At 43.8% G+C, this 27,927-nt stretch overlaps 1 protein-coding gene and 1 long non-coding RNA gene across 4 annotated transcripts in view; one reads left to right on the forward strand and one right to left on the reverse strand.

Moving 5' to 3' along the window:
• Positions 1-387: 387 nt before the first annotated feature.
• AMMECR1 (AMMECR nuclear protein 1) overlaps positions 388-27,927 on the forward strand; it is a 109,798-nt gene continuing 82,258 nt past the window's right edge. Inside the window, exon 1 of one of the 3 annotated variants that reach the window (XM_030575030.1) lies at positions 388-839. In XM_030575030.1, the coding sequence (XP_030430890.1) occupies positions 388-839 (452 nt within the window). The remainder of the gene's footprint in view (positions 840-27,927) is intronic. The other 2 variants (XM_030575031.1, XM_030575032.1) reach the window with 2 other exon arrangements.
• On the reverse strand, positions 6,353-22,287 carry LOC115657331. The gene is made up of 3 exons (XR_004001958.1): positions 22,208-22,287; positions 8,338-8,342; positions 6,353-6,367 (listed from the first exon to the last, which is right to left on the reverse strand). It is a non-coding gene; the product is annotated as an uncharacterized LOC115657331 (long non-coding RNA).

Genomic DNA, 27,927 nt, shown 5'->3' on the forward strand with positions numbered 1-27,927 from the left:
GCTGGCTGACTCAAACACCCCCCTCGCTTCTCCTTTCCCCCTCCGAGGCAAACGCCAGCCGAGGTCATTTGCATTGTGCAAGCGGCATTGTCAGCCACCCCCTCGGGCTGGCGCGGCTCTTCAGCAGGCGCGGAGGGAGGAAGGGAGGGTTTCGGGCCCTGCCCCGGTGGGAAGCTGGGGGAACGAGACGCTGCCGGGCAGGGGCCAGCGAACGTGGCTGCGCCCTGCGAGGTGCGGCGCCTGGCACGCCGGGGCGGCTCTAACTCCGCTCTCTCTTTCTCCCCATTCATCCCTCCCTGCCCCCTCCCCCTTGCAGGCGGAGCGGGCCCGGGAGGAGGCGGAGCAGGCGGCCGCACGTCCCCCGGCCAGCCGGCCGGCCCCCCCGCTATGGGTCGGAAGCGCTGCGTGGGGGGAGACGGCTCCAAGATGGCGGCGGGTTGCTGCGGGGTGAAGAAGCAGAAACTCTCCAGTTCCCCTCCCTCGGGCTCGGCCGGCCCGGGGGGCGGCGGCGGCAGCTCCCACTGCGGAGGGGCGGCGGCAGCGGGCGGCGAGCCGGGGGCACTACCCCCGCCGGGGATCGCCCGCCTCAACGGCCTGGGGGGGCTGGCGGGGGGCGCCGCCGGCTGCGTCCTGTCCCCGCCGCTGCCGCCCAACTGCGGCGGGGGCCTCTCCCCCCCGGCCGTCTCGCTGCTCGCCTCCCCCGGGGCCGGCTCCGGCGGGCCCGGCTGCAGGAAGATGGTGGTGTCGGCCGAGATGTGCTGCTTCTGCTTCGATGTGCTCTACTGTCACCTGTACGGCTACCAGCCCCCGCGGAGCCCCCGCTTCACCAACGACCCCTAGTGAGTACCCGGCTCCGGCCCCCGCCCCGCGGTCCCACAGCGCCCCCTAGTGAGCGCCAGGCTCCGGCCCCCGCCCCTCAGCGCCCCCTAGTGAGCGCCCGGCTCCAGTCCCTTCCCCTGTCCCCCAGAGCGCCCCTCAGTGAGCGCCCGGCTCCAGCCCATGCCCCTCAGTGCCCCCTAGTGAGCGCCCGGCTCTGGCCCCCGCCCCTCAGTGCCCCCTAGTGAGCGCTCGACTCCAACCTCTTCCTTCTGTCCCCCCCGCAGCGCCCCCTAGTGAGCGCCCGGCTCTGGCCCCTGCCTCTCAGTGCCACCTAGTGAGCGCCTGGTCCCTTCCCCTCAGCGCCCCCCAGTGAGCACCCGGCTCCAGCCCCTTCCTCTGTCCCCGCGCAGCACCCCCCAGTGAGTGCCTGGCTCCGGCCCCTGCCCCAGGGCTGCAGCCCCGCAGCGCCCCTTATGAGCGCCCGGCTCTGGCCCCTGCCCCCCTGGCTCTGGCCACCACAGTGCTCCCTAGTGAGTGCCCAGCTCTGGCCATGGGCTCCTGCCCACAGGCACCTCCCCCCACCAGCGCCCCCTAGTGAGTACTTTGGCTGTTGTCCTGCACCCTGAACTTCTGCCTTGGGCATCCCCCCCCCCCCCCCGCGCCTCTTAATGAATACCTGGCCTCACCCCCAGGCACCTTCTGCCGCGCCAGCTCTCCTGAGTGAGAACCTGAGCTCCTACCCTGGGCTCTCTTCCCCACTCTCCTGTGACCTTTAGGTTGTACCTGGGTACTCTGCTCCCCTCCCCAGCAGTTCCTAGTGAGAACCCAGGCTCTTACCCCATGCATCTCAGCACCCTGCCCCGTTCTCTAGCAGTCCGTAGTGAGTATTGGGCCTCTATGCCCACACCCCTGGGCACCTAGCCTCCTCACCAGTGATCCCTATTGAGTACCCAGGCACCCTGATGAGTATCCTGCTGCCCTTACCAGTGATCCTTAGTAAGTACCCTATAACATGCCCCTTGCTTCCCTGGGCACCCTATCCTCTCCCACTAGTGAACCCTAGTGAATACCTCATGCTGTGCCCCATGTCCCCTCAGGTCACCCTGTACCCCATTACCAGTGACTCCTAATGAGTGTCCCTCTGCCCCCCTCACCTGTGAACCACAGTGTGTACCCCAGTGAGTACCGTGCCTCCCCTATACCAATGACCCCCTGAGTACCCCATGCCCTGCCTTGTGTCCCCATTCCCTGCCCCCCCCCAGCACCCCACCCACCTCTCACCAGCAACCCCTAGTGTGTACCCTGGCTCATGTCCACCTGGGTGCCCAGCCCCCACCTCACCAGCAATGCCTAGTGAGTACCTCATACCATGCCCTATTTCCCCTGGTCATCCAGCCCCTTCAACAATCTTTACTGAATACTTCGTGCTGTGCCTTGTGCCCTGCGAGGCATCATTCCCTTGCCTTACCAATGACCACTCATGAGTACCCTACCCCCTCTCAGCAGTGACCCCTAGTGAGTACCCCGGGTCCCCTGCCCCATGTCCCCCTGGGCATAGTGGCCTCCCTCACCAGCATCCCCTCATGAGTATCTCAGGGCACCTTTACTCCCTCCTTATCAATGACTCCTAGTCAGTACCTCATTGCCCTGCCCTGAGTCCTCTGGGCACCTATCACCCTGGGCATCCAGGCCCTGTTATCAGCGACCCCTCATGCTATGACTTATGCCACGCCTTGTGTCCCCTGCCACTATGACCCTCTCACCAGTGACCTAGTTTGTACCCTGGGCACCCTGCCCTCTCGATGCAGCCCTAGACACTATACCCACTCGCCCCCCCAGACCACTAGTGAGTACCCCCAGGCACCTTCTCCATGTACCCCAGGCACCCTGCCCCCATCTCACCAGAACCTCCCTAGTGAATACCCCATACTGTACACCATGCACCTTGCCCCTGCTTCAGTGACCCCCTACTAAGTGCTCCTCTCTGTGCCCTGAATATTCCCAGGCACCCTGCCCGCTTTCCTCAGTGACCCCTAGTGAGTACCCCCAGGCACCCTGTTCCATGCACCCTGGGCACCCTTCCACTCCTTACCAGTGACCCATAGTGAGTACCCCACACTGTGCCCCATATACCCTCCCTAGGCACCCTCTCTTTCCCAGCTGCCACACACCCCATTTCATCAGTGATCTCTACTGAGGACTCCATGCCAGGCACCATGCCACATATTCTCTGTACCCCTCCATACAGCTACCAGCCCTCTCTTGACCACTAGTGAATACCCCCTACTGGGCACTTTGCCCCTATTTAATCCCTACACCTTACCACATACAGCCCGCCTGTCCCAGCAGAGCCGCTGCTTTATCAATGACCCCTAGTGAGTGGTCCATACTGTCCCTTTGCATCCCATGCTCTTCCACCCAGTATGGCTACTAGCCATCAAAACCCTATATCACCTCCATGGACCCACACCATATATCTGACAGCATCTGAGGAGCTGCCCCACTTCACCAGAGGCCCCTAGTGAGTACTTGACACAGAGCACTATATTCCTATCCTATCCCCACCTAGCAGCCTCTAGTTCACCAGTGATTTCTAGTGAGTATCCCACACGTTGCCTGCATTGCTTTTTGTATTCCCATCCCTTATACATGGTTCCCAGCCCCCGTGGAGCCCTAGTTTCCTCAGTGACCCTAGTGAGTTTTCCATTTCAGGCAGCATACCCCTATACCACCTCATAGACCTCCTTCCTACCCTAAACAGCGTGGAGCCCCTAGTGAATACTTCACATCAGACATCCATACCCCTTCATGATGCCCTCTGAGTTCCCCTATGGGGCTTCCAGCCCCAGTGAGCTCCAGCTTCACTAATGACCCCTAGTAAATATCCGTCAGGGCTCTTGTACTACTACTATCCCATGCAGAGCCCTGGTTTCACAAGTGACCTCATCTGCCCTGCTGTCTCCCTGTGTGTAGCTATTAGCACCTGCAGAGCCATGGTACACTTCCTACATGCTGCATGACCACCATCCTTGGGAGACCCCCCCCCCCAACATCTGCTAACAAATTCTTCTCCCCATCTCCTGTACCTCCATGCGCCCTCAGTAGTGCTGCCCGCTACCACACAGCCCTTGCTTCACCAGTGACACTTAATGAATGTCCTCTGTGTTCTAGATATATCCGGCACATGATTAATAACCTTAATGGAACCCTCATTACGCTGACCCCTAGTGAGTACTCTGTGTAGGAGATGTATACCTGTAGTTGCCATCATGACAATCAGCTGCCATAGATCTCCTGCTTCACCTGCAACCCCAGCAAGTACTCCCTTCATAACTTCTGTGTACCAATGTGAGGGGCTCAGCTGTGAGTTTCTTTACTTTACCTCTTCCTCTCTACGTCCTATGTGCTCCCCCTTATAGAAGCCAGTTTCTTGGGAACTCTTGTTTCTCCTGATTTGTACTAAAAAGCTATCATCTTGTGTGTGGGATCCACTTCCCTTCTATCTGTTCTCCATCCCGGTCCTACATAGATAACCAGCCTCAATTTTCTACAGCTGTCACTCTGTGGTTTCATTGATGGGGAAAACTGAGTTCTGCCCACAGTTTGTTAGCGCTAGATTGATAAAGAATAAATAACTCAAACTCTCTCCAGTAAACATTTCACCAGCTCTGCTAGTTAAGGTTGAGTGTCACTTTCTGTCTAAAAGGTCAACTATTTTAAATGCTCTAAAATCCACATTACTTGGATTGTCTTGAAATTTGCTGTGACTCATGGTTGCGCAGGTTAGGATTATTGGCCAAAGTTAGTGTCATTTGACAAAGGGGTTCCTAAAATACACTTCTAACTTCCCCTCCTTTAAAAAAAAAATGTTTACATCATCAACTGGTTCCTATAACTTTTTTTTTTTAAATGAACACCTAGGCTCGAAGTATAGCTCTAATCCTCCCTAAACTTATCTCAGCCACTCAGGATTTCTCTCTATTACGCCTGGTCTACAAAAATTTTACCATTAACACTTCCTTATTTCAGCACATCTTTGCGTGCATCCACATTCAATTTTAAGACCTGTCAGTAAAACCCTGAGTTTGACAGTAACTGAAAACCGCTTTCCTGAATGACACAGGTCCTCTACCAGCACTGTTCCACTGGTAAAACATGTATGGATGCTACATTACATGAACTACTAAAAATAGTACTTCAGCAACTTTGACCTCTCTGGTCACAAATTTGAACTCTATTGCACAGTGACTGGAAGGAGACACTTCCCCCCTGCCCCCTAAAATCTCCAGCTTGTTTTTGAAATGACCCTTTCCCAGCTAGCCCACTTTTGAAAGCACACAGGTATACCTCTGCATAAAAACTCCAGTTAATGCATATGCTGCTTAATGGTCCTGGATTTCCTCTGCTTGCGGGGAGAACGAATAGTACAAACCCAGTTGAATGAATAGTGTTTTGAAGAACTGACTTTCCAAAAATGTAGTTTTTTTTACAATCCCTCAAATAAAGGATCATTCTCAAAGGGACCTTTGCTCTCTAGATCAGAAGTGCTGACAGAGCAGATCTGTGAGGGGGAATGTTGAGCAACTTTCCCTTCAGTGACATTTGGTGAAAAGGGAAGCGTATCCATCTGTGCCCTCGCTTTCCTCCATCCCCTACAAATATCCCTCCATTCCCCACGGTTCCTCCCCATGGTTGTTCCAGGACTTGTCTGCTCCCTCATCAGAGGAAGGAATTCAGAACTCCTCACCTTCCCCTTCCTGCCTCCAGCTGTGGGGAAGGGTCTCCAGGCTCAGTCTTCCCCACACTAATGTTGCTTCTAATGGGGAAGTCAGAGCAGTGCAGGAGAATGTGGGGTGGAAAGAGAGGGGTCAGAGCAGTGCAGTGAGGGTTAAGTGAGGCTTCATCTGTCCCCCTGCAAAAAGTGTCTCCACTGACTCCAGGCAAGTATTGCAATGTTCCAGCATCTTTTCTCTAGCTCTTCAACCTGTGGATCCCATGATGGCTCCCACCTCTCCATGGGGAGGAGGGAGAACCAGGTTGTGTTGGTCAGGCAAACAGACAGGAGATGATGCTGGATCAGTAAAGGATTAACATGCTGTCAGTGCATTCTGTGGCTAGGAGCAGGGGAAGAGAAGAGCTTCCCCTGCTGTAAATGGAGATGCTGAGCAATTTTTGTTAAAAACCTAAGAAATTAAATGTCCCAAAATGTTGTTAATGGAGAGTTAAGATTTCACAGTGATGCCTCATGCCTTTCCCAAATGTGCAGAGTGGTTAAACTTAAACCTCTAAAGCCAAGAAATACAAAGTTAAGGTACACACTACTCTGCAACCTAACTGTAACTGCTCCCTTTGAGCAAAGCCCCAGTGTTCCAAAGGCACATACTAGCTCTCAACTCTTAACAGATCCTGAAGTGTTCTGTAGTAATAGAGCACGTGACACTGCAAAACAAAATGTAATACCTCTTTGCTAAGACAGAACTCAGGTTTATGTTGGGCATAGCAAACAGAAGTTGCGTATGCTAACAGAGAGTGTACTCCACACAAACCACTCCAGATTTGCTAAGGATTCTTCTCAGTAGGCCCTGGAGACCACTATCATGTATGTCACCAGACTTCTAATAATCCCCATGGTTGAAAAAAAGATCCTAGTGTATCTCTGGTGACTCAGTCTCCAGAATTCGGAGCTGAAGTTTTGTTCAGCGGCCTCTTCCCAGATAATTCCAGTGATGACTTACTATAACATTAAAATAAGTTACATGAACTGGGATCTCTGGTGTCTGTCTATTTTCAGGGTTTGGAAAAGAATTGTGATTTAGCTCAGGTTGAGTGTAACTTGACCCTCTGGGATAGAAAAGGTTCTGGAGGATGCTGCTTGTATGCATTCCCCCCAGCTGCAGCTTTTTTGTTCTTTTGTCTTAGCTACAACTTCATGCTGTTGTTACCTGAATAGGGTTTTGCCTCAGAGGACATGGTGATTTGGTCATACTTTAGATGGGTGAAAAAACCCTTTACTCCTCCACCTACAATCCCAAGACTGGTTTCTCTGAAACTTTAAAACTACCGTAATATGCTTTTTTTTAAGACTGGCACTGGATTTTAGTAGAGACAATAATAAATATATAGAGAGCTGTATGTATCTTGTGTGTATGTGTTCTGGATTTTCACCTGTGCTTACAGTCGCCTGTACTATTTCTGGGGCATTTATTCTCTACCAATTTTTTTTTCCCCCGCACACACATTTACTGGCTTTATATTCAACTTTTCTTTCCAGGAACAATTTACATTAAAATGTTTGTAAACATGTGATCAAAGTACAAAACTTCCATGTGATCTAAGAGAAACTTTCAATCTGGCCAGCCCTGTATTGATTGTCTAAAGAACTGAGCATGTTGTTCATGTTCACTTTGCTTTCACAAAAGTTAAACAAATATCTTTAATGTCAACAGATTAAACTGTTCTTCTAGGACACTTTGTGTGACTGTGAAGCCTTTGCTATGTATCATAAAAAATGATCTTTTGTGTGACAAACTAATGCTAGACATCATCTATAAGTATTACCTTAGTCTTCACAATAAGACAAGTCACTTTATACTGAAGTTGTATCACAATATAACATCTCACTTTATACTGGGAATGGGTTCTGTAGTGCTCAAGATTCCCAGTCGGTAGGTCCTGTTTCTGTCTGTGACTACATCCAAGCTGTTCTGCTGTTTGTCATATTTTTGTTTTTCTTATAAACTTCAAAACTTTTATGCAGTTGTAATTGCTCTCTTCCCTTCTACCACTGAACACTAAACATTTGAATGTGAAGCAGAGAGACTATTAAAGTAGCATCTTGTAGATTTAAAAAAAAAATGCAGTACAGAAAGAGGTTCAGGGTATGTTGGCTGCCAGTAGCAGTGTTCTGCAGGGAATTCCCAGCATGTTCAGAAGTAAGATTGATGACTATGCCTTGGTACTGTAGCAGAGGAAAAATGGTAGCGTACCAGGAAACTGTAAGAGGCTACAGAAAGAATATACCTTTGCCAGTAGGTTTAACTCCTAATGTTCTTGTAAAACAGAGAAAGTGTTGAGATGATAAAAGCTCTAAATACCCTGTCTTAGTTTACTGGTATTAGTGACCCTTTTCGGTTTTAGTTGAAAATGGGTACTAGATAGGAATTATAGATTTTAAATTGTATTCAGCAGGACACAGAAAGTGGACAAACTGCAGTACAGTATAAGGCAGATGGTCAACAGATTATAGTAAGGCTTGTAGTGTTAAGAGAGGTGTTTTGTGAGCTCTGTCAGCTGCACGTGCTTCTGAATTGAGTGAATTTCTTAAGTGCAAATGGGATGGAATCTGCCAGGAGTTTGCAGTACAGGAAATCGGAGATGTTGATGCTCTTGGAAAGGACCCAAGATTTCATTCTTTCAGCTGGAAGCATTCACTGTAGAGTCTGGTAATGCTCATATGTCGTCTGTGGTCAGTCACTATACTAGCTTCCACCCTAAAGGATGTGTATGTGGAGAAACCACTTTTCCTTTGTTCTCCCATTGCCTATCTAGATGTACTTCCTTGTTTCATCTTCTATTTTGGCTAATGTATCCATATCTTTTGTTAGTCCCATTCTCTTCTCTCCCCTGCCCGCCCCCTCCTTTTGGAGGTTTCCAGTTAGAGATATTCACTATATAATTTCTCAATGTTGTCTTATACCTAAGACGCTGTATTAATCATGATTTCATTAAGATCATGGACTACATAAAATACTGAAAATGTGAAAAATCCTATGTCTGTGTGGATTTTGTTGAATGTAGTTTTGATGGTGTCTTTTTGTGACACTCTGTTAGGTGCTTTTGCCTCAACCCATTTGCCTTTGAAAAAGGACATATTGGGGCCTAAAACTGAATATTTCATTTGTGCAGATCCCTTTCTGAAGAGTAGTAGTTTAATGTTTTGCTCCCTAAAAAATCTCTGAATTGTTAAGAATTTAACAATATTCAAATACCTCCTTTTGGTAGTAATGTGCTGCAAAAGTGGTTTTTTTCCTTGAGCGATCTTATTAAATCTGTCCTTTGTGTTATATATTAGGCCTTCACAATTTGGATGCTATGCAGCATCATTTAACAGTGGCATATATAAGCTTTACTGCTGTTTGGATTTGCTGATCTATATTCTCTTTTTAAGAATCTCAGTGGTTTCTCTCTAAGGTATATGTACTCTTTAACTGGGGCTATAATTCCCAACTTGAAGAGACATACCCATGCTAGCTGTGAAAACTGAACTGTTGCCAAAAAATAGTGTGTAGCCATGGCGAGATGGGGTTAGCTGCCACAAATATATACCTAGCATTTTAACAGGTATGTACTCAGGATGGCTTGCCCCTCCCATCACTATGACCAGTCTCTGTTTTTAGTGCACTTGCTTAGTGAGAGCTAGTGCAGGTCTGTCTCCTCAAGTTGGGAATTACATTCCCAGCTGATAGCATAGACTGTAAGTTTGCAGAACTTTTCAGCTTTAAATCTGTATGGTTCTTTTAGCTGCAGATTTCTAGGACCACCAGCTAAGAAAACTTGATGGCAACTGAAGTTTGGTCATGGTTATCAGAAGGTAGTTACTAAAAACAAAAGTATGTTTGGAAACGGAATATCTACACAGTGTGGTTTGTTGTATCAGTGAAGTTTTGCTGATGAAGTTACAAGCACAGTGCTAATTTCAGCCATAAAGTCGGTTATTTGAACCTAGAATGGTGGATTGTCTGTTATAGGGTGGCACTTATCAATGCTGCAGTTTATGCTGCCCGGTCAAACAGAGCTACATTGCCTTTCAAGCTGGCATAGTTAACGAAAGCAGAAGACCTTTCCTTTATACTAGGCTGATAGCTGGTTTTCAGAGGTTTCTGTATCATATTTAACAAACACAGGCTAACAGTAGTACTATAGGGAGTTATTTACGAGTGTTAAATAGGGGTTTTGCATCTTTCAGCAACCTTTAAGCTCATGTGAAAAACATCTGTTCATCTCATACTCAGCCTGTATGTGCCCAAAACTCAAAGCTTGAAATTATATGGAATATTTTTTCACATGCATGAAGTTCAGTGAATTGCAGCACTACAATGTACGGTCCTATATAGAAGACCAGCCTTGTGAGGGACAGAAGTAAAACTAGGTCTAACAATGAGGACATATAGCAGTGAGCTAAAATGAGCAAAAATTTAACTAAACTTATTCTGTCACAAAAATATTCTAAAAACTCTGTCCCTGCATAGTGATCTCCTTAGATCTATTTTTGAAAGGAAAAGATTCTCTCATTGGCTGTCAGTATTCAATCTCTGATAAGGTAGCACCTTCTTTTTGCTACTGCTGCCTGCTCACCCCATTGTACCTGTACTTTGAGGTGACCCAGGCTTACTCCCACTTAGTGTGATTAAAGAATATGCCCTAACACTCGTGGCAATGTTCGGCTTTGGTAACTTTCTGGAAAGCAGTTCTTGTTGACGCTGCATGGGTGCCCTCTTACGGCACCAAATATATGGAGCCAAGATTATTAAAGATCTAGTTCCTGGATTGTTCTTGGTTTAGTAAATTGTGCTGATCAGCCTGGGATCATAGGCTTATGGGGACAGCTATCAATGCAGAGTTGCATTTATATCCTGGGGTTTTTGTTCTCCTTTGGGTTATGAGGTGCACTCTCTCAGCTTCTCTGGCCCCTTGGCGCTGTTCATTTCATGTCACCTTCCCTTGCTTTCCTCTTAACTCATGAATTATGTGGCCTTGCTGGCAGGGTCCTCTTTAGGAATCTGGGGATCATAACATATGAGACATAAAATACACTGCTGCTACTCGGTCTTCTCACAGCTAATGTGTTTTCTGTCTCATTTACTCTGCCAGCCTAACTGCAGCATTGTCTTCTCTGTTGGACAGTACTTCTGACCACTTGTCTGATTCAGAGGAGGAAGAAGGGGTGGGATATTTGCAATAACCTTCTTTTCACCAGCAAGAATATTTTTTTTCTCCTCCTCAGCTTTTTCGGAGGACAGGTCACCTCCATGTCTCTCTTTGCCGCTTGACATTTTGGACAAGAGAGTTTCTAGGTTGTGTGATCGAGACTCTGGTATTGGAAGGTTTAGCTATCCAAGGCTCATTGGCTGTTGCACTTCCTAAAGTCCAAGGAGAAAGGTCCAGTAACACATCATTAATGGGACTTTGCCCTATCTAAGAAAATCTGATTGGCACCAGCCTCCTTTTTATCAAGTGCCACAAAAAGGGTTCCAGTATTTCCTAAAATGTCCTGCTGACTTATTGTTTGGGGTTAGCTGCCAAAGAGGTTGCAAGGCTGGTCCAACCTTCCCATTTGGATAAAGATACCAAAAAGAGTGCCTTTTGGGGAAGAAAGTCTTCTTTGGGTATGTTGGGTATCCGTGTGGGAAAAGAGCAAAGCAGCTGGTGACTGAGGGATATATGGTGTCCAAATGTGTGCTGTGCGTAGCTTACAATACTTCAGACTTTAGTTTGTGCATTGGCATCTGTTTCTCTTAGATGGGACTTCTGGCTGAAAGCATTTGACCTTTTGTTTGAGATTCAGGACCATGTAAAAGACTCCCTGTTCTAGGGTTTTTAGCCTCAAAACAGATGAGATGTTGGAGAAAAAACAAAGGCTATCAGTGCTTTCCACGTTTCCTTTGACTGATTGGTCCATGAAGTATAAACCCACTATTGCCTCCACTCATCAGTATTATTTCTTAGGTCAAGTTGGCAGCCCAATTATTGAAGCTGACAAAATTAGTGTAACACTCTCTTGCATATTTTCATTTTAATTTTTCTCTGCCTCTGTTTTCCAACTGTAAAATGTGTATAATACTAACGTACTTCATAGAGATGCTATTGTCAAGATAAATTGATTAATGAGGAACTCATATTACAATAAGCACCATAGAAAAGCCCAAGAGGAAATTAAAAATTCATTATTCAGGGCAGGGTTCGGATGGTATGCAGAAAATAAGCATTGGGGTCACATGCTGAATGGGGTAGAACAAAAATATTGAACAGTTGCCTCACTCACTAAGCACTATCCATCCTGTACAATGAAAAAGGTATTAGGTCGCAGGACATTATTAGTTATGCAGCACACTCTAACATAACAGAAACAGGTTATTAAAATCACTATTTCAGCTCTTCAGAGAGTTTCCTGTTTAAAGACATTTAAAATAATTTCATCTGCAGGAAGAGTGAGTTGCAGTCTTCAATGGCTGATTCTCCTTTGACCATTTTCCACATGGACAAGGTTGCCCTGGCTCCTCACCCCAAATGTGTACCAAAAGTCCTGTCTTGTTATACTGGAATTGAGCTAATTTGCTGGTGGTGTTTCCAGAACTAGGTGCAAGGTCCTAATTGCCAAGAGATTTTTGAGTTTACAGGGCTAAGGCATTTAGAAAGTCTTCAGGACTTACGTAGTTTTTGGGACTGGTGTAAAGGGATACCATTTCCATTCAGCACCTGACTGTAGATTGTGGCTTGTGAATTGAGAGAGAAAAAGTGTAGCTTCTGACTGTCCTTTTTACTCACTTTTGGAGCCTTCAGTTCGGTACTTTTTCTTTTTTTAAACTTTACCAAAGTAATCTCCCTCTATAGCACCTTTCTTTGACTTTTCTTCAGACAGTTTGAGCTGAGTGCCAGTCAGAAGAAGAGGACCAGCATTGCATAAGTAGAGTTTCTACATTGGGCAGTATCAGAGATTGAAGAGGAGAGAGAGTGGGAGAAACTAGAGGGCTGCCCCGGGGGAATAGCAGAGACCCATAGTCAGAAGAGAATCATAGAAACACAGGACAAAAGGAGACCTCAACAGGTCATCTAATCCAGTCCCCTGCACTCAAGGCAGGACTAAATAACTAGACCATTACTGACAGGTGTTTTTCTAATGTGGTTTAACCCCCAGTGATGGAGATGCCACAACCTCCCTAAATTTGTTCCAGTGCTCAAGTACCCTGATGTCCAACCTAACCTCCCTTGCTGCAATTTAAGCCCATTGCTTCTAGTCCTGTCCTCAGAGTTTAATGAGAGAAAATTTTCATCCTCCTCCTTGTAACAACCTTTTATGTACTTGAAAACTGTTATCATGTGCTCCCTCCCCTCAGTCTTTTCTTTTCCAGACTAAACAGACCCAATTTTTTTCAATCTTTCCTCATAGGTCATGTTTTCTAGACCTTTACTCATTTTTGTTCTTCTCCTCTAGACTTCTCCAGTTTGTCAACATCATTCCTGAAATGTGGCGCCCAGAACTGGACATTACTCCAGTTGAGGCCTTAGTGCAGAGTGGAGTGGAAGAATTATTTCTCATGTAGGCAGCCTTACACGATCCCTTTCTAGGCAGTCATTTCCCATTTTGTATGGGTGTAATTAACTGATTATCCCTTCCTAAATGGAGTACTTTGCATTTGTCCTTATTGAATTTCATCCTGTTTATTTCAGACTATTTCTCCAGTTTATCCAGATCATTTTGAATTTTCATCTTATCCTCCAAAACACTTGCCACCCCTCCTCGCTTGGAATCGTCCATAAACTTTATAAGTATTCTCTATGCCATTATCTAAATCTTTGATGAAGATATTGAACAGAACCAGGAGCAATCCCGGCAGGATCCAATTTGATATGCCCTTCTAGCTTGACTGTGAACCACTGATAACTTCTCTCTGAGAATGGTTTTCCTACCAGTTATGCACCTGCCTTATAGTAGCTCCATCTGGGCTATATTTCCCTAGTTTGTTTGAGGACATGTGAGGCAGTGTCAAAAGCCTTACTAAAATCAAGAGATACTACATCTACTGCTTCCCCCTTATCCACAAGGCTTGTTACTCTATCAAAGAAAGCTACTGTGTCGATTTTACATGATTTGTGCTTGAAAAATCCATGTTGACTATTACTTATCACCTTGTTATCTTCCAGGTGTTTGGAAAGCGATTGCCTAATTATTTGCTCCATGATCTTTCCTGGTGCTGAAGTTAAGATGATAGTCTGTAATTCCCCTGGTTGTCCTTATTCCCCCTTTTATTGATTGGCATTGAATTTGCCTTCTTCCAGGCCTCTGGAATCTCTCGCATCTTCCATGACTTTTCAAAGATAATAGCTAAGATAATAGCCATGGATATCACCTCAGTCAGCTCCTTGAGTATTTTAGGATGTATTTCATCAGGCCCTGGTGACTTGAAGACATCTAACATGTCTAAATAATTTTTAAACTTGTTCTTTCCCCATTTTAGCCTCCTCTCCTACCTAATTTTCGCTGGTATTCATTAGGTTCTATGTCCAGCTGCTACTAACCTTTTTGGTGAAACTGAAGCAAAAACATAATTTAGCACTTCTGCCATTTCCACTTTTTCTTTCATTGTCTTTTCCCCCTTCATTGAGTAATGGGCTTACCCTGTCCTTGGTCTTCCTCTTGCTTCTAATGTATTTGTAGAATGTTTTCTTGTTACCCTTTATGTCTGCAGATAGTTTAATCTTGTTTTGTGCCTTGGCCTTTCTAATTTGACCCTATATGCTTGTGTTTATTTATATTCATTCTTTGTAATTTGACCTAGTTTCTATTTTTGTAGGACTTTTTTTTTTTTTTTTTTTTGGAGTTTCAGCTCATTGAAGATCTCCTGGTTATGCCAGGGTGGTCTCTTGCCATACTTCCTGTCTTTCCTACACAGAAGGATAGTTTGCTCTTGCGTCCTTAATTATGTCTCTTTGGAAAACTGCCAACTCTCTTGAACGCTCTTTCCCCTTACACTTGCTTCCATGGGATCTTATCTACCAACTTTGAGTTTGCTAAAGTCTACCTTATTGAAATCCATTATCTTTATTCTGTTTTCCCTCCTACCATTCCATAGAATGATTAACTATCATTTCATGATCACTTTCACCCAAACTGCCTTCCGTTTTAAAATTCTCAACCAGTTCCTTCCTATTTTTCAAAATCAAATCTAGAATAGCCTCTTCCCTAGTTGCTTTCTCCACCTTCTGAAATAAAAAATTATCTAACGCTTTCAAAGGGAAATAAAAAGAGTTTCTTCCCAGAAGATGATGCAGTGCCTGAAGGGATGTCTGTAGCTGTGAAAGGATGTGTCTTAGGAGGGAAAGCCACGGTAGCTTTTTGCCAGCCAAAAAAGATGGCAAGTCTAGGCAGACGGGCTGTTTTTTTCAGTATAGCATCCTCCCAGCCAACTTATCTTTACAATTAGTGGGCCACGGACTGACTAATCTGAGTGGAAAATATAATTTATTAAAAACAAATTGCCTCTAACAGGGTGACAGAGACCTACAGTTTTTACTGGTTAGGATCACAGTTTCATAAGAAATAACACCATAATCTGGGCACGTCACCCCTACATGCAATACCTTGTTCGTTTCTGGTCACCCCATCTCAAAGATGTAGCAGAAATGGAAGTGCTAAGTGACACAAAGCTAGGTACTTAACCTACCCATTACCATAATATCTGAATTAAATGGAAATTCTATTTAGTATAGACAGAAGACCGGTAAAAGCAAAGATATACAAAAGAACAAAAGGTTATAGACAAGGTAAATTGCATTCTATTTATCCTTTCTTACTAGAAAACCAAGGAGGCATTCAATAAAAATTGTAAGAAATGTAAAATCACTGCTGATATACATGTAAAGAAGTGTGTGTGGAAAAATACACCTTTAATTTATAGGACTTGTTGGCACTAGATTTCATTGATGCTAATAGCTCAGCAGGATTAAAAAAATAGGTTTTAAACATTTAGTAAACACCTGATTACTGTGAACCATTCTTCAGTCACTTCAAGACTGAGTTACCATAATTTGCCCTACATTGGGCTGCACATTAACATGGAAGCTTGAGCTGGTGCAGAAAGCAGCTGTCCAGTTGCTAAGCGTGTTACTGGGAGCTCATGAAATCAGTGCTCCATGATGTTTGCTGGCTGCTACCAATTTTTCTGGAGGAATTTTAAGGTGTTTACCATTTACTTTCCTCCCTCTGGGTATTACTGAGCATGATATCCTCCATCACTTGTTCCTGGGCCTATCAAAGAAGGAACACATTCTGGAGACTCAATGAAAAGGTCTTAAGTCTGCTGGTTGAAACCAAGAAATCAAGTGTCTAATCTAGATTTCCCAGGGTGTTTGGTCTTGTAGCAAGAAGAGCCCCAGTCTTCAGAGTTTCTAACATCTTATTAATTACATGATGAAGCTATTCTCTAAGTCGGTGGTCTGCAAACTTTTTTGATCACGCACTCCTATCAGTACAAAATTTTTGATCATGCACCCCCTGCTGCGCCAGCTCTACCATTTTTGCCAAAGCAAAAAAAAAAAAAGCTGCTCAGACTCCTGCCTGAACTACCGAAAAAACAAAAAAAAAAAACCCACCACACTCCTCCTGCCGCTCACTTCCAAGGTTCCTCTTGCACACCCCACTTTGGAGACCACTGCTCTAAGTGATGCTTGCAAAATAGCTCTGCTCTGGACATCTCCTTTGACCTCAGTTCCCTAAAAGCCACTCAAACTGTTTTGCAGCTGATTAGAAAGATAAGGTGGCCTTCCATATCAGTGAGAGCCTTTGGGAGACATGCAAGAAAGTGTGTTGCTATGGTGTCAAAAAGTCAGATTAATTTAATAGTGGGTCACGCACACCCATTCCAGCCTTTTCAGGTTCCAAAATAGAATATATTCCTGTCAATAAAAATCTGAGGATTTTTGGAGTTAACTAGGAAGGTAGAAGAGTTATCCAAACATTCCCATATACAGTCCCATAACAACTGATATAGATGTTTGGTCCTTAGCCATATCAGTAATTGTCCGTAGAAATTTCTGGTTAAGAACTTTAGATCTTCTCAGTAAAAGCTTAGGTTATTATTGTCTGATTCTTCAAGTGGGAATGAATCTCTTATGTTGTAAAACTGATGAGATTTTAGGGAAAAAGGAAGGCAACCAGGAGGAGTTGTGATAGCTACGCATAAATCCAAACTAGTTTCCTAGTGTAAAGAAATGGTCCTCCTGATATTAGAGAAAGCATAGTTTGGTCATACCTTCATGAATCTCTCTCTCTTTCTCTCTCTCTGCTTGTGTGTTGCAACAAAATCAGATGCTTTGTTTGGAAGAGCCGCACTGCGTTCTCCCACTAGCAGCTCTCGTTAACCCACTTTCTGAAGATGGTTGCTGCTAACTGGTCTCCTACAGTGCGACTTAGCAATAAGGGCTGTCAAGAAGAAAGAGGTTATTTACTAAAATCATTTTGTTTTCCATATGTTTGCTTTGGCAGAGCAACCCTGACAATCCCACCTATCCTCTGCTTTGGAGTTAGATTTGTAAAATCCTGGAGGCAGAGGGGAACTGAGGGAAATGTGTGTTTCTGCAAAGGCAATGTGTTTAGAAAACAAATGTAATTTATGTAAGTAAACTGGCAGAATTGAAGTTGCTCAGTAATTTATGACTACTGTATGCAGTGCTGGTAACGTGCTCTCTCTGCTTGAAGTAGGATGCTAAAAACAGCAGTGTAGGAAGAATGGGTAGCATGGATGGCAGCTCATGCTAGCCACTTGAGTGCAAACCCACTTGGACCACCAGAGTGTGTGGTTGGGTGTCTAGCCCAAGCTGCCACCCACGGTTCCTCTGGCTACACTGCTATTTTTAGCATGCTAGCTTAACAGAGCAAATGTGCAGCTGTATACCAGCGCTGGGAAGCATGCTCCTAGCTACAGTGTAGACGTACCTTTGAGGGTTAAGAGACAATGCTTTACCTACTGGCTTTCAGTGCCTTACCTTCTTGCTCCAGCCAACTTACAAAACTGGTTTTGATGAGCAAGGCCAGAACCCAGGCACTCACAAGAACAAAGGGAGTCTGGCAGTTTTTAAAAAAGAGGTCTCAAGAAAAGGGACAGTTGTCTGGGGGAACCAGACTGACAGCATTTGGGGATGTCTGAAGAAGTTATACCTGAGTAGTTTTCCATCGGGGATGGGAAGGCATAAGGTAGATAGACATACACGTGGACTTTGTTTTAAGCCCTTTTCTCTAAATGCTTTGTTCCTATATTAAAAAAAACAATATTTTGGTTTTAAGAAGGCTGTTTGGTCACTATATATGCCACTGGTCAGATTCCCGAAGAGAAGCACAGTTAATTAACCAAGCCCTGTGCTACAGTACCTTGTGTAACTGTAGGAGAATTACAGTACAGGCATGTTTATGTGCGAATCTGCTTAATGTGCGGTAGCACCATGCCTCCTAGTGCTACCTGTTTAACACACAAGACTCATTAACATTTGGTACAGGAACTTGCGATGTAGCGTTACAGATTTGCTCACTAACTCACTGACATAGAAATCGACAGGAAACGTGTTGTACATCTTTACCACCGGCAATGGGGGAGAGGAGAGGGAAAAGGGACCCTACCAGCAGGGCCGCCGACGGTGGAGGCAAAGCAGGCAGGGATGTTAAAGCACTGCCATGGCAGTGCTTTAAGGACGGTCCTTTGCTGCAGCAGCACTAGGGGGCAGTATCATTAAAGTGCTGCTGTGGCAAAAGACCCTGCAGCACTTAGGTCCCTGCCCCTTTTGCCCGCCTTTGACTGCTGATAGGCAGGGGGGGAAGGGAGCAGCTGCCCCGGGGCTGGTGATTTAAAAGGGCCCAGGGCTCTGGACACCACTACCACAGCGGTGGCATCCAGAGCCCCGGGCCCTTTAAATCACCACGGGAACCCTGGGTGGCATGGACCAGGTGGCCTGGAAGGGCTGGCTGGGGGATGCTGACCCCCTAGCCCCACCCTTCTGCCTGAGGCCCCACCCCTTCTGAGGGCGAGAGCCACCCCTGCCCTGTACCAGTAAGTGTCCTGAGTTACTTTCACACCTGTTTAGTAGTAGTAATGTTTTTATTAGATTACACATTTGAATTTATATTCTTGCAAAGCCCCATTAACAGATAGGCTTTCAGTATTTGGAACGCTGTGAATACGTATGTAATCCTAGATAATTATACGTGTGTATATATAGATATCCTAAGATATTTCAGCATGGCCCTCAACATGCAGTCGTGACAGCTTGACCTCTGACATCCGTGCGTAAACGGGTCTGTACTGTATGTCTTGGGATAGGTATATGCAAGAGGCATGGCATCTGAGGAGATGCACAAGAAAGGGGACAGATAGCCCTGTAGTTATGACAACCACTTTATCAAGGAGTTTATATAGATTACTTTGGTAATCCATTAAAAAGAAGTCACTACTGCAGTTTATTTTACTTCAGAGTGAAAAGCAAATAGATGGTGGAGATTGCTGACTCTCCAGTGCAGTGGGATAAAGATTTAACTAGAGGTTTGGCCATTAGAAACTTTGATTAATTGATGCACAAATGAAATACTGGCAAAGTAATATTGCCCTCTGTGTCAGTGGTTTGTTTCTCAAGCTAAGCTTTGTTTTCAATCTGCTCTCCAGTGTAACAATTGATTTGGGTTTTGTTTAGGATTTAGTTATGAATTCGGAGGTTTATTACAGAATAGTGTAACAAAAGCCTACATTTACACTCTTGTGAAATTGCTAGTTTTGTTAAAGTTTTGTGGCAGACCTGCTGCACTGTACTACATATTGATAAAACTGCACATTAGTCTGAGGAGATGTATATCTTCTACACAGTGTAATTGAAGTAGTTTAAATGGATCACTTAAAATATTGTATGATTAATATTCAGAATAAAGTTCTTTATTCCTGTTAGTTACTGTACTGCTCACTAGCTGCACAGAAAAGACCGGAACTGTCACCTACAAACCACATCAGTGGTAGTGCATGAAGCTTAATATGCAGACTGGTATTTTCCTGTATTTCCAGGTTAATGGATTTGTCAAATTCATTAATTTAAAGTGTTCTCATTGAAGATTTTATGTTCTTAATTATAGCAGTGAAGTGTTGGCTTTTGTATTTGTCACTGTTTGTGGAGTTTGAGAGTGTCTAGTTCAGAAGCAGTGTTTCAAGCTTTGTTATGGAAACTCAAGTCTTTTTGACTAAGGTCAGTGCTATGTATTTGGAGAATTATTTGACAAAAATCACACATGTTGAATGGTATCTATTCTGCAACCTCATGTAGTCCTGTGGAAATGAGCAGGACTCTTCACAGAAGTAAGGGTTGTTGACATATTGAGTATTTGTGCAGGTGGTCCAAGAGGATACTTTTTCACTTCTTAGGCTAGTTCCCTCAAAGTAAGGGATTTGATCCTAAACAAATCTATAGCGGTAAAGAATTACATTTTCTAAGCAAAAACTGCTTTGAACATTCTATTTCTTATATTTTTATAATCAGTGGTGCATTCAGTGCTTCTGTAACTTTACCAACCATTTATCGGTTCAATAAACACATATCCTAGATTGTGTTTGGCATTGACTGACAACATGTGAAAATATTGTGGTTTTAAAAATGCTAGAATGGACCATCAGGAACTTTTTAGGTTTGACTCAGAGAGGGCATACTGAAAGATGAAACCTGTTCTGTAGAAGTAATATTATGCTTGTTAATTCCAATTGACTTAATGTAACTTTAGCATTTATGCTCTGTCTGTATGCCACTGAATTATTGCCCCAGTGGATGCTTTATATTTCCTACTACCATTATAAGAATGGTACAACCTAGATCACATTAACATTATTTCTTATGATCCATAAAATTAATTTACTCCAAGGCTGGAATGAGTGAATTGTCATTCTTGTGAGAAATTACAAAGTCTACTGAGGAGGTTTTTTTAAGTTAATTTTGTGTCTTTATCTGGTATGATTTTAAAATCCCTCTGATCCTATTTTTAAAAACTTTATAAACACATTTTGAAAATCACACACTAAAGTGTTCTACTTTGGTCTAATATTGTAGAATTGAGTTTCTTTTGATCTCGTATTACGTTGTGGAATTCATAAATGAGGAAGTTAGCATATTTAAGTTAACATGAAAAGTACGCAGATAGGTGTTCTGAAAGAATAGTACAGTGGGTGTAGCTGAGCTGTAGCTTGGCGTTCTAATGGCTGGCAGCTGGACACATTAGTAATACAATTAAGCCAGAGTAGCTCCAAACCTCCCTCAGGTTGCTGTAAATATTTCAGATTAATGTGAATTAAGTTACAATGCCACTTAAGCAGAAAATTAATCTGAAACTTGCCAAAATGTTGTGAGTTTGACTAATTGCCATGATTACTGGCACAGTTTTTCTTTTTGCATAGTTATATATGTTAAGTGCCTTGGTGTTTTCTGCGCACATTGCAGCATCTTAAATGAAGAGATGGACAGAGTTCCTATATGTGGTTAACTGTCTCCAAAATGCATGGTTCTTAATGAGGTGCAATTTGCTTGTTTTTTCCCCTTGAAACAAGACTACATAAATTAAACTACTTTGCCTGCTTTGCTCAATCTAGCACTCAAAGTTTGAAAGAAAAGCTGTTCCTCTTACAGCCCCAAGTGAAATGTGCACTGTTGGTCATCTACAGTAGGGAAGCCCTTTAAGGGTATGTAAGGCAAAGTAAGCCCAGGGCTAGTACATCTCGAATTAGCAGACCCTGGGTTTAACCTTGGGTTTGTGCATTTACATTCTTTTGTAAACTCAGATTAGGAGTTGTTGAACCCTGAGTCCCAGTCTGGGGCGCCACCCTTGACTTGGGCTCGGACTCTCCACCCCCAGGGGGTTCTGGGATCCTGGGTCTGAGTCCTGGGTTAATGTGTGGGGGGCGGGGGAGAAGAGGGGTGGGGCTTGGCTTGGCTTGCGCCTGAGTTTGAACCCCGGATTTACGTTGCAGTGTAGCCATACCCTCTGCAACTAACACGTCTTCAAGATTTCTGGTACAACTTTGATCTTTAAGGATTGCCTCTACTACCTGTCTTCACTGATGTCTTGGTCGGCTGTTTCTGATAATAAATAGGTTCCAATAAACTCTTCTGCTAAAATACTGGCTTTCCACGTGGTTATTGGTAATTAGGGCAGAAATACTAACTAATTGAAAGAAAAAATGTCTTTTGTTTTCACAGTCAGTGTAGATTTTCCTTTAAGGGAAAATGTGTAGGGAATCTTTTTCTAAAGGTAGGAGTAATAAATATTAGTTCATTAAGCTCCAATCAAAAGTCTTTACAAAAAGCCATGATCCTGTGAACCTAGTTTAGGAGTTAATATGCACTGAGCAGACAGTCTTGTCAAACAAGCTCTAAATTGTCTCTAAAATCATTTGCTTTCTTTTATCAAAGACAATACTGATGTGTAGCCCTAAGTTGTCAAAACTGCCATATCTTCAGAATTTGCCTTTGAATTCTTAAAAACAGATGACAATGAGACTTTCATTGGTGCTGGGGAGGGAAATTAATTTTAAGGCTGTAGCAAATAGATGTTTGTGCAACTCTTGGTGGTGAAAGGACCTCCATTCTTTTCTTTTACAGTGAGGTGGTTATGAGAGCTGTTATATTTGAATTACTTTATATTCTGCAAGGTTTTTGGAGGGCAAAGTCTTCCTCAACCATAGCAGGTAATGTTCCTAACTAAAGCTACCTGTTTCCAGTCAAACCTGTTTTAAAATGTGTATCCAAAAATTAATAAATAAGATTCCAGGGAGGTGCCTAAATGTGCTGATCATTTTCTTCAGTCCACAAGGGCCTTACTGTAATTACAGACTAGGAAAGGACATGCTTTTGGGGGGAAATTACTTATTGGGGCATATATTACCTTCCTGACCTTTAGCTTTGAAGTTGAGGCATTATATTGTCAAACTTCTTGATTGAATACCTTGCCCTTTATTGGGAATACTCACTCTAGTTCTGTGGTTTGTAATTGGGAATGAGCATATCTCATTCATAAATCTATGCATGTCAGCAGAATGCTTTAATTGTGTGACTTGCAAGGTGTTCAGTTATCTGTGATCCTGGTGTCTTTAGGTATGTCCACACTTCAAAACAAAAAAAAACAAACCCCTCAGCAGTGAGTCTGAGTCACAGAGCCCAGGTCAACTGACTTGGGCTCTCTGAAACCAGTTTGGAGGGGAGGATCTCAGAGCCCAGGCTCCACCTGAGCAGGAATGTCTGCACCGCTGTTTTTAACCCTGTAGTGCAAGGGTAGGCAACCTATGGCACGGGTGCTGAAGGTGGCATGCAAGCTGATTTTCAGTGGCACTCACGCTGCCCAGGTCCTGGCCACTGGTCTGGGGGGCTCTGCATTTTAATTTAATTTTAAATGAAGCTTCTTAAACTTTTTAAAAACCTTATTTACTTTACATGCAACAATAGTTTAGTTATTTATTATAGACTTATAGAAAGAGACCTTCTAAAAATGTTAAAATGTATGACTGGCACGCGAAACCTTAAATTAGAGTGAATAAATGAAGACTCGGCACACCACTTCTGAAAGGTTGCCGACCCCTGCTGTAATGCAAACCCCACCGGGGAGACTCGTTGCTATTCATTTTTTTGTTGTTTGTTTTTTTGCTGTGTAGATGTACCCTTTAGTAACTTGATCAAAGCCACATGTTGAATGAGTGCAGAGCCGGGGAGAGGATCAGCAGTTCTTGTCTCTTGGTGCTGTGCACAGATTGCTATTATTAGGACCCTACCACATTCACAGCCATGAAAAAGGCGTCACGGACTGTGAAATCTGGTCTTTTACTCTATCCCATAGAGATTTCACAGCGGAGAACAGCATTTCTCAAATTGGGGGTCCTGACCAAAAAAGGGAGTTTCGGGGAGGGTCACAAGGTTATTTTAAGGGGTTGTGGTATTGCCTCCCTTACTTCTGCACTACCTTCAGAGCTGGGCAGCTGGAGAGCCATGGCTGGTAGTCAGGAGCTAGCTCTGAAGGCAACGGCCCGCCAGCGGCAGCGCAGAAGAAGGGTAGCAATCTAAATTCCCTCTAAGTCAGTGGTTCTCAAACTATTGTAGTGATGACCCCTTTCACATACCAAGCCTCTGAGTGCGACCCCCCCCCCTTGTAAATTGAAAACACTTGTTTATATATTTAACAACATTATAAACGCTGGAGGCAAAGCGGGATTTAGGGTGGAGGCCGACAGCTGACCTGCTGCGGCTGTGGAAGAGGCACCTATACTGTGGCCCCAGCCCTGGAGCTGCCGCAGAGGGGAGATGCATCCCTCTCCACCCCAGCCCAGGTGCTGCAACAGGGAGAGAGAGCCTGTGGGGGAGTCCTCTCTCTCCTCGCTTTAGCCCCGGGGCAGGCTGCATCCCAAACCCCTCATCCTCCGCCCCAACCCAGAGCCCACACCCCCCAGCTGGAACCCTCCTTCCTTTCCCCCCTGCTCTCCAGCCCTCTACCCAACCGTGATCCCCTCATCCCCAGACCCACCTCCATCCCAGAGCCCACATCCCCAGCCAGAGCTTTCACCCCACCCAGCCCAACCCTGTGTCCCAGCCTTGAGCCCCCTCCCACACTCCAAACCCCTCGTCCCCATCCCTGAATTTTGTTACGTGCACCAATATGGAGATGTGTCACACATCACCTCCCTATTAGTGCACATAACAAAATTCATTCCGCGTGTGGGTGGGAAAAATTAGAGGGAACACTGGCGGCAATACCATACTATGTCATCCTTACTTCTCCCGGCGGCAGCTCTGCCTTCAGAGCTGGCCTCCTGACTAGCAGTTGCTGCTCTCCAGCTGCCCAGAAGTAAGGGGAGCAGTTCCCCTACAATAACCTGGGGGCCCTCACCCCACAACTCCTTTTTGGGTAAGGACCCCTACAATTACAACACCTGAAATTTCAGATTTAAATATCTGAAATCATTAAATTTATGATTTTTAAATTCCTGGGACTATGAAATTGACCAAAATGGACTGCAAATTTGGTAGGGCTCTAGCTATTATGAAAGGAAAACTGCAGTTTCTAATTTTTGTGGCAGCTAAGCCCATTATTTTTTTGCATACACATACTAGGCCTTATTTTAATAATTCTGCAGTTTGTGAATAGTTGTCAAAATTTTCAACTTTTAAAAAGCATAATACAGATTTCATTTTAATGACCTGCATGTGTCAAACGAATACATGTAACACAGTTTAATAACTGAAATGACAAATTAATTTGAGGAAGCAGGATTATTTTTCTAAGGTATATCTGAGCATGACAAAATGAGTGGTGAATCTTTCTTTACGGGAGTGGCATACTCTGAGAAATGATGTAAAAACTTAATGACACTGAATTGATCCATTAACTTTCACAAGTTATAAAATGTGGATGTTTCTGTTTAGCTTCATAGTTGTGCAATTGGGGAAAAAGTAGTTTGCTTAAATAATAGGTCAGTATAAATTTGAATAGTTGTATAGTATAAACATACGTAGTTATATAATTGTATTAATGTTTTATGCTATGGTAGTTTAATAACCTAAGAGATGCTGGCACTGGTACCCATTCCTGGCTGCTTATGATATTGGTGCCAACTTTCCTTTGGTATATACCTTAAACTGAGTGCATATAACAAACTTGTTGAACTGTCTTTACTTGTTGTGAACACTAAGGTCATAGAGTATGAGCATGTGTAAGGCACCAATGGGAAGGTCTTTTTAAAAGATGACATTCTGGTTGCTTATAGAGTTTTCATGCTTTGTAGTTTTGGACTGTTGTTTCTAATTATGAAGAACAGGCTGCAGCCAGAAGTGTAGCCACGGCTTGAATAAAATTACAAACATTTACAAGAAAGAGGAATAAGCCTAACGAACCAGAAATAGATATGAAAAAAGAATGAGGAACCAAGGTAATGCCCTGGTGAGAAACCCAGGTGCCCTAATGCTGTGATTTAAACCAAGTTACTGACCCTTGACCCTGTGTAGGGATTCAGTCTTTTGACTTAGTCGTAGGCTAGCAGATCTGATGAATGTGGTGATTTGTCCTCCTCTAGATGTTGGAAGGAAGAAAATTTCTTCTCTCCTTCCCCATGCCACAGCCTCCTGGCTGCTACAAAGGGAAGGATGGCTCTTCAGTTTGATTGCACCCCAGTCTCTTCTCTCATATCTTTGTTACTCTGTACCTCCCTCCTCTTCACTTCTGTGTGGGTGAGGGAGGCCTGCCATTGCTCATAGCTTTCTCCAGCAGCAATATGAAACTGAAATGAGTAATAGTTTCCGTGTTGCACCCATGATTCTGAACAGTGAAACTGAAATTGACTAGAGTTTTAATTTTGTGCTGCTTCACAACTTTTGCTCATCAGCAAAAGTTGTGAAGCAGCCTCTGCAGCTTCCAATGATACTGCATTGGCTTGCATGCAGTTCACACTTAAAAAGTTACCTTTGCAGCCATGTGGGCTAGAAGTGTTTTAAAGCTTTTTATTGAAAATCCAGAGAACCTGGCTCTCAGAGGAAGCTTAGGCCCTTCATCTGCCAGGCAAACCTTGCCCAAGTGCTAGTGGTAAGTGAATTTTTCCAGCCTGACTATAACTTTTCCCTCTTAGGTATTCAGCCTTATATTTATTTAGAACCCTTTCCCACCTTCCATTAGTATCTTGGGAATTAAACTTTAAAAAATATTTTTAATTAAGGTTTTGTTGAGACTGGATAACTTTAAGGATTGATAGATATGAAGCTTTCTTATTTAGGGGTCTCTAGTTTGAATCCATAATTAGCTACCATCCAAAAAGATTAGTATGACAGTTGTTGGACATGTAAAATTGTTTGATTATCTTGGAGTTTCTAGTGGTCGTGTCCATGTAATTACTATAAAAACAGCTTGCCTGTGGACAGTCTCAGCAGAGAAGCCAAGGCCTCAATGGAATCTGGATACTTGAGAAATGCACTGTTGCAATTCAGTCGAACTACTGTAATTTGAAACATTCTCACTAATCAGCATACCATCCTGGATCATGTAAACTTGTTCAAAATTGTTGCAGTATCACTATATTCTGTACTTATGTTTTGGTTCCAAATACAGTTGGAGAGGTGCTTTTCTCAGTGTTTAAAGAATATGTATTTTGTAATAAATAGTATCAGTATTGCATGAAATTCTTTACAAGAAAAGCCTTAAGATTGCTTGTAAAGTGCCATATACTAAAAGAACTCATATAAACTTAAACATCAATGCTTCAGAATGTCTCTGTAGAAGATGCAACGCTTATTAGCCTTGCTTAGAGCAAGTGCAGTTGCAGTGGTGCTGGAAACCCTTGAACTCAATTGAAAGCTCACGTGTGCACTAGCAACATCAAAACTGACTTAAATATAGACAAGGCTCAAGTCTGGTTCTACTCTGAAAAGCAATTCTGCACAAGTGTCATTGTGGGTTTCTTTTGTTTGGTGACTCTTAAGACAATAAATAAATATGCTTAGTTTACACATAAAACATTTTTCTAATTGCCAGTCATGCACACTCAACCTGGGATCTGGCCGTTAAGATAGGTTTTTCTCCTGCATTCTCCTTAGGAACAGGTTCTACAAGCCAAGTTCGATGCTCTATTACCCTTGTGTAACCTTGTTGTCCTCAGTGGGAGGATTGCCCAAGTGCCTTGCCTTATGACTAGTAAATTTAAATTAAACAATACTGCTGATTCACAAGGAATAGAATCCATTTTCTTCTATAGTTGTGTTGGCTGTGCTATACTAAGGGCAAGACATAGTAAAATCTTCATCACTAGTCAGCAGATGTGCCTGAGTACACACAAGGAACATCTGTTAGATAAGAGTGCAATGTTTAGTCACTTTTCAGACCAGAACCTAACTTTAAACCTCCTGGAATGTCATATACTTTTCAAAGTACTAAATTGACATACATAACTTGGAGTAAAATTGCTTCTAAGTTATTGGATTTTTGTCATTATGTAGGATGTATATTTTTAAAAAGTGAACTGTAAAGATTAGCAAGACCATATGCAATAGAGGCTCATAAATCATTGATGCAAAACTGGCTAGACTTTTTGTAAGAGGTGGGAAGAGGAAATGCAGCGAGGGGACATTTTCAGACAGCGTCTGATATCAAGGATGTCTGGGATATAGTAATAAGGATTCAAAACTTTCACCTACTCTCTTCATGGCCACTCCTCAAATCTTCACATAAACCTCATTATGCTCCCTAGCCCAGCAGCTAAGCACAGGCAGCCCTCTTCTGCAACTCTGCTGTTACTTGGTGGCTAGCTGACTGAAATAGGTGCCAACAGATTCTTAAATCAGCTTCTTAAT

Source organism: Gopherus evgoodei, chromosome 9, assembly GCF_007399415.2.
Source record: "Gopherus evgoodei ecotype Sinaloan lineage chromosome 9, rGopEvg1_v1.p, whole genome shotgun sequence".
In the NCBI taxonomy this organism is placed as follows: domain Eukaryota; kingdom Metazoa; phylum Chordata; order Testudines; family Testudinidae; genus Gopherus; species Gopherus evgoodei.